We start from the raw sequence: 7,021 nt of genomic DNA, 5'->3' as shown, positions 1-7,021 counted from the left end.
CAATAGCAAACTATCAAAATTAACCTTACGACTAACGTTGGATGAAGGTGCTAGGCCACTACCCGTGTCCCAACAGTGAGCCACGGATCCAAAGTGACTGAAATGGTCTCTGGCATTGACTGGTGGTCACCTATCCAAGTACCGATTTGATCCAAATGATCAGAAGAACATCCGCTTCCCATTCATTCAAGATCTCCCATCTAGGTACCCGTCAGACTTGAAGATTACTTAACGTTGCTTATCTTAATCTAGGTAACAACATTGTGTGATAAGGCTAGATTACTTGACATAACCAATATTCCTTCCATTTGCGTGAGGAAAGATGTTGTTAATACATGTTTGCCATTTACACTTGTTTCTGGATTGTTTACTTACTAACACTTCTCTATTGTGCCTTTGACGAACAATTCTTTCCTAACTTACCATATTTCTGTGCTCATTTGAATAAGGAGAGAGAGAGAGAGAGAGAGAGAGAGAGAGAGAGAGAGAGAGAGAGAGAGAGCCGATATGATTATACCTGCAAGCAACATCAAAATGCATATTTCTCCTATTTTTCCCATCCGAAGAGAGCTTTAGGCACCGAGATCGGAAATGGTCGACCAAGACAGGCAGACGAGGTCCACGAATAACTTGTAAAACCAGGAACCCCGTTAAACAACACAGCATCTCGGAATCTACACCATCGTCACGTCATCAGGCGACGTGACCGAACGCAAAAATAAAAAGAAAAGACTGCATTCTTCCATTACCATAACCTTCGTTATCGATGAAGCGGCGAAAGAGAAGGAAAGCTATCAATCACCGAAGCGAACTGAAGAAGAAGCAGCACCGGTCTTTTCTGGGGGCGTCTTCCATCCATCGCGATCCCGGAGATCTATAGCCGCCGTATCTGTAGGAGGAGGAGGAGGAGGAGGAGACGGAGGACCTGACCTCACCTCAGGAAAGGATAGTCTTGGGCCTAATGATAGTGATTCTTCTCCCTCGGGGCTTCGGGAGAAGATCTGGTGTTTCCGCGGTGTATCATTTGCCATGCAGAAGCACCACGGAATCTGCAGTTCGATTCTTTGCAATTTCATGCATCTCCGCACGAACAGGGGGCCGGGTTTTAGGGGGGTTTAGGGGTGATGGGTGTGGACAGGGAGGGGGAGTGTTAAGCCATTGAAATGGGAGTGTGGAAGACGTTACTTTATTACCTTCCGAAGAGGTTCAACCTCTCGCTTCCATGGGAAGGTTAGCCAGCAGATCGCTGCTTCGTGTTCAAATGTCACCCAGTTATTTGACGTAAAATATTTTCAACCACATTTTTTTCTTTTCTTCTATTCCCGCTGTAGAGCCTACAAACCTACATTGTGCGATCATTTAATCAGTCAATTATATATTTCGATTTTTCCTAATGCCCTGTATTGCTGAAATCCACAATTTGTTGTTAGTTGCTGGATCGTTAATCTTATGTAAATTACCTAAGTATAAAAAATCTTTTGAAGTTAATTAAAAATACAGGGGTTTTATTTTAAACCTCGATGATTACCTGGTTGTCTACATAGCTACAGAGTATATATATATTTTTATTTTATATATATATATATAATATATATATATATATATACATATATATATATAGATACATATGATATATATATATATATATATATATATATATATATATATATATATGTAAGTTCTTTCGCTCTTCACTAAAGAAACACAAACGATGCGCGCTTAATATTTAACGATTCATTAAACGTGTTCGATGTTTTCATATCGATTCATAAATTTATACCAAAATCAATTCCTCCTCAGTTCCTCCATCATTTAATTTTCCAATAACTAACTTAGGTGTATGTATCTCTGCATATCTCTCTTCCTTTATATCCAGGTGATTATTTAATTGTGTAATTCATTTTTTCATATCATGTTCCACTTATCACCCATTTGTCCCCTTAATTCTTCAACTGAACCAAGTTCGACATAGGCAGCCATACCCGCCATAATCTCTTCATTTTAAAAACGTTCATCTACTCTCAGTCATCTGTTCTCCATCCTCCAACTGCTAGAGTAGCGACGTATTCATTATTCGATAGATCTAGGATACTATTCCGCGGCGGCCTAGACTATGGCAGTTGAGGTTTTTCTATGCAGTTTTGCCTCCTGAACAAGAATTTTAAGTAATATTTATTCGGACGACTGTAATTAACCCCCGGGGGCCAGTACTAAACACAGCGAAATACATTGGACGTCCCAATCCCTAGTGAATGATGTCGTATCCGCGGTTACGTTACTTGCAGTCTGCGGAACTATTCTATAGACTTACCCATTATTCTCATATAATGTTCACGGTCGCCCATAGTTATGAGTTCGCTGTCACCAGCTCTCACGCTCCATAGTACAAAAGACAAGATATAATTCAGCCCATGTTTTCAATCCCCCACAATTGGGGATCCACGTTGAATTTCATTATAGACCCATATATTCATTTATTCTTCTTTCGATTTTTCTCCGTAAAAAAAAAAAAAAAAAACCAACTCGGGTCCTTTTCGGCAAATCGGAAGATCAATTAGCATATCGAATCAGGATAGTCTCAATCAGAATATTCTCAATCAACTTTCCTCAGATTATTCAAGATGTTCTTATCATCTGCTCTCAATCCCTGCACAGTTCAAAAGCAGCGACGTGGTCGTCATGACGTGGCCGAAATGTGGAACTACCTGGACCCAGGAGATCGTCTGGACGATGAGAAGTAACCCAGACTTAAATCATCCCGATGCTCATATGGATGTTCGACATAGGTCTCCGTTTATCGAGTAAGCTGTCCTGTTCTTTACCTTCGTCTCCCTTTTAATTCTTGATATACTTTTTCTTACATTATATGTCCTTTTTTTTCACGTCTGTCTCGCAATTCCCTCTTCTTCTTCTTCTTCTTCTTCTTCTTCTTCTTCTTCTTCTTCTTCTTCACAATGATATAAATAAATTGTATCATTGTGCAAAAGAAAAAACAAAAACTTTCGAACACATGAACGATGCTTCTCCTCGCTATTTACGTTAACATGCAGGTCTCGTATTAATTTATATAATTGTGGATTTTTATTACGTAACAGTTTACCACGATGTTATGAAGTTCTTAGAGTTATTAACATTATTATCATAGCTATTAAAAATAGCAGCAGGAATAACTAGTAGAAATCAGTATTATCGTAAAAATTAACTATTACAACTGCCATCACAGCTCGGACATGCTCAAGCCCATCCCATCGAAGAACGACACAACTTCGAAGAATCCTTTCCTAGCTAACTTCCGCAACAAATGTCCCGACAAGGATCCTGCAGACGGGATAGTCTTGCAATTGGCCGCAGTGTTCCCAGATCCTAGGACCATCAAAACTCACCTGCCTCTCTCCCTGATGCCTCCCTCATTGCTAGACACCGCCAAAGTGAGTTGATGTTTGTTTCTTAATTATTTTCTCTGTTTAGTCTAAATTTCCTAAAAGGACGATAGATGCTAATGACGCTCAACTGAGATTGAAAGGTGTCCCCGATACATTCTGTTGTTTATTTTCGCGCTCAGTACGTTTATTGAATTAATGAGCGATTCAGCATTCACTTAAACACATATACGTTATGCAATGGTATATGAAGAACAATGTGAGGTCTTGTCGCATAGAAGGAACAATTTAGAAATGCTCAGCCATTTTAAGTTCGTCCATTTAAGTTTTCATTGGAATAACAAACTAAATAAAATTTTATATTGTTCAGTGAGCTAAGCAATAACAAGGTTAATGAATAAAGTTGCCCATAATTTTGTATTGTGTATAAAGACTGTGCAGAGTAAACCTTCAGTGGTATAGAAAGTGAAAATGAAAACAATATCGAGCTATACAGGTTAGCTTAGGTTGGTTAGGTTAGGTTAGGTTAACCATCAAAGCTTTACTCTGCTCTTTATATTAAAGGTCGTGATCATTGGCAGTTTCATTCATTAATCTTTCTCTTATTTGGATCACTGAATAATATATAATTATGTTCAGTTAGTTAATCCAGTGGCATTCTAAATCAACGGACTTGAAATTACCAAACAACACTAAACTGTCCATTTCATGCTGTAAGACCTTATATAGGGTGTCCATAAAGTCACAGTACCATTACACTATAATAAATAATTGTAATGGTACTGGGACTTTATGGACACCCTGTATTATACCTCTGATTAGATCCACTATTAACAGAAGGGTGATATTTTGCATCCTATAGGTTGTGTACGTTGCAAGGAACCCGAAGGACGTCATTGTATCCTACCACCATCACAGCAGGGTCATAAAAAGTCACGACTTCGTAGGATCCCTTGACGATTTCGTCCAATACTTCGTCGATGATGACCGTGGGTTTTTCTTTTCTTTTCTTTTTTTTTTTTTGCCTCTTTCCAGAGTTTAAAAGTTGATCTGAGTAAATAGGAAAGACAACTTAAGTTGTAAATGTTACGTCATTGCATTTACATACCTGAAGGTTTCAGTACCTTGTTATATTAAATTCTGTCAGTTAAAAGGCTCTTGGTGTGTATTCAACGATGTATGAATTAATTGAACAAATGTGTAATAAGTTTAAGCTTGGAGGATATATATAGACTCTGCTGGTCACTCTTTACGTGATCCATATGTAATTGTAACAACCGCAATGCCCTCTTAACCTCTCAAATTTATCACACTTTTCTGATACGCTTGTCACTACAAAGCCTAAGATCCAGATGCAAGAATATGAAGCAATTCTGAGGTCCATAGCAGGATTTGAACTCACATTCGGAGTATCGGAACGAGGTCGCGCTATCGACCTGACCTGACCTGTTCTTTACTTGCCTATATTCATTGCCCTGACATAATCAGCCTTGTATCAGTTGGGTAAAACTAAAGTAAACTATCTTTAAAACAAGAATATTACGTGTCCCTTTTCACGAAAACTTTCCTGCAGTGCTGTACGGACCCTACTGGCTTCACCTGAAGGAGGCGTGGGACAAGAGAGAACATCCGAATCTCCACTTCCTCTTCTACGAGGACCTGAAGGAGAACACCCTGGAGGAGCTCAGGAAACTCGACACTTTCCTCGAGACCAACCTGACGGAGGCGCAGCTGGAGGCCATAATCAAGTACACGTCCTTCGGGGAGATGAAGGCGAGGGACGAGATATGCCAGAAGCAATCGGAGTGGTCTAAAGTGAGCAGGAATCTTGAAGTTGTTGAAAAGGAAGGAGGCCTTTTTAGAAAAGGTAAGAGATTATCTTCTGTATTAAAAAAATTAAATTATTATTTTACCCTAATTTTCAATGGAAGACTTGGTTACTTCTTATTTGCTTTCCAAAATGTTTAGTGAAAGGCTTGGTTACTTTTTGAGTTTTTTTTTTAATAGTCACCGAAAGGCTTTATTACTTCTTAAGTTTTTTATTCCAAATGTTCAATGAACGGTCTGGTTATTTCTTAAATTTATTTTTCTCCCAAAATGTACAGTGAAACCTTGGTTATTTCGTGAGTTTTTTTATTTTGTTCAAATACCCACCAAAAGTCTTAGTTATTCCTTAAGTTGTTTTTTTTTGCTAAAATATTCAATGAGAGTCTTGGTTATTTCTTTAGTTTTTTTTTTTTTTTATTTTGTTAAAATATTCACAGAAAATCATAGTTATTACTTAATAGTTTTTTCTAAAATGTTCAATTAAATGGCTTGTTTAGTTCTAAAGCTTTTTTCCTAAAATGTTTGTAAAAAATGTAAAACAAAATCTTTGGTCACCTCTAAACATTATACTGAACGAATGACTTCTTTATGTCAAATACTATACTTCTCCTTCGAAGTCTTGAGAACCCAGGTTACGTAAGGTGATTCAGTCAATCAATCAATCAAGTAATCAACCTCCTTCACCTTCCATTCCTTGCAGGTGAAGCCGGAGACTGGAAGAATAAACTAACGACCGAGCAAGGGAGAAAGGTCGACAGATGGACAGAGGCGAATTTATCTGGCTTAGGAATAAACTTCAAATATGGACTTAAGATTAATTAAAGAATTTGCTTGAAGGAATAAACAGTCTTCAATGAGACAGCGGTTCTAGACGCCAAAACTCGAACTAATCAAAAGAGTCAACACGCCTTTTCTTTATTAGAACTGGAGGAATATAAATTCGAATATTATGAGTTACAAAGTAATGAATTTTGTGTATTCTGTATCCAGTAATATCAAGTCGTTATAAATTCAGAGAAGAGAAACTTTTCAGTTCCAAGAATGAATATTCTCGACGAGTGGTTTCTGGGGGTATTCAAGCAATTTCAAAAGAAATAAATGAAAATAAGCTTTAGATTAAAATGAAATATGAGTCATTCCCACTAATAATCTACATTACTCACTAATAATACATTACTGGAATATATCTATATCAATACAGCCTCTTGAAATAGAAACATGGAATGTATCAATACTGCTTCTAGGAGAGCCGAAAATAAACTTTCTTTGGATAAATACTAAATAAACAAGAAACCAAATCTGATGAGTGATGTATCTTTTATTCCTCCTTGTATTTCCTTCCATTCACGGTCTTTCTAGTTCGGTTGCTCGTTCAACTTTCGACTGGAGAACTGAATAAACAGCGAGGCCCGATTTGGACGGTCGAGTATCAAAGGGGACGAAAGGTCCGTCGCTATAGTCGAGGTCTGAATTCCTTTCAAGTTCGATGCAAAGAAGAAATCTTTGAATAATGTTGAATGCCGCGGATTCTGTTATCGTTGTGTGCGTTTGCATACGCACAATCAAACTCTAACGTATCCATGTACGCATGGTGTGCATACACGCACACAGGCGATGCATATATGGTACACACACACACACACACACACACACACACACACACACACATATATATATATATATATATATATATATATATATATATATATATATATATATATATATATATATATATATACGTGTATATATAATGTGTGTATGCGTGTTCTGTATATGCGTGTGTACTTATGCAAAAAGTGTGTTTACTATGCACT

At 37.5% G+C, this 7,021-nt stretch overlaps 1 protein-coding gene across 2 annotated transcripts in view; it reads left to right on the top strand.

The window, feature by feature from the left end:
* The window catches only part of LOC135201785 (sulfotransferase 1A3-like), a 9,532-nt gene extending 3,022 nt beyond the window's left edge, over positions 1-6,510 (top strand). For both annotated transcript variants that reach the window (XM_064231036.1, XM_064231037.1), the window contains exons 3-7: positions 2,656-2,801; positions 3,224-3,428; positions 4,243-4,369; positions 4,954-5,247; positions 5,908-6,510. In XM_064231036.1, coding sequence (XP_064087106.1) covers positions 2,656-2,801; positions 3,224-3,428; positions 4,243-4,369; positions 4,954-5,247; positions 5,908-6,029 — 894 coding nt within the window. In that variant the 3' untranslated portion in view covers positions 6,030-6,510. The remainder of the gene's footprint in view (positions 1-2,655; positions 2,802-3,223; positions 3,429-4,242; positions 4,370-4,953; positions 5,248-5,907) is intronic.
* Positions 6,511-7,021: the final 511 nt, after the last annotated feature.

Source organism: Macrobrachium nipponense, chromosome 28 (genome assembly GCF_015104395.2).
Source record: "Macrobrachium nipponense isolate FS-2020 chromosome 28, ASM1510439v2, whole genome shotgun sequence".
Taxonomy (NCBI): Eukaryota; Metazoa; Arthropoda; class Malacostraca; order Decapoda; family Palaemonidae; genus Macrobrachium; species Macrobrachium nipponense.
The sequence above is the reverse complement of the archived record's forward strand: the minus strand, read 5'-3'. Positions and strand labels throughout refer to the sequence as shown.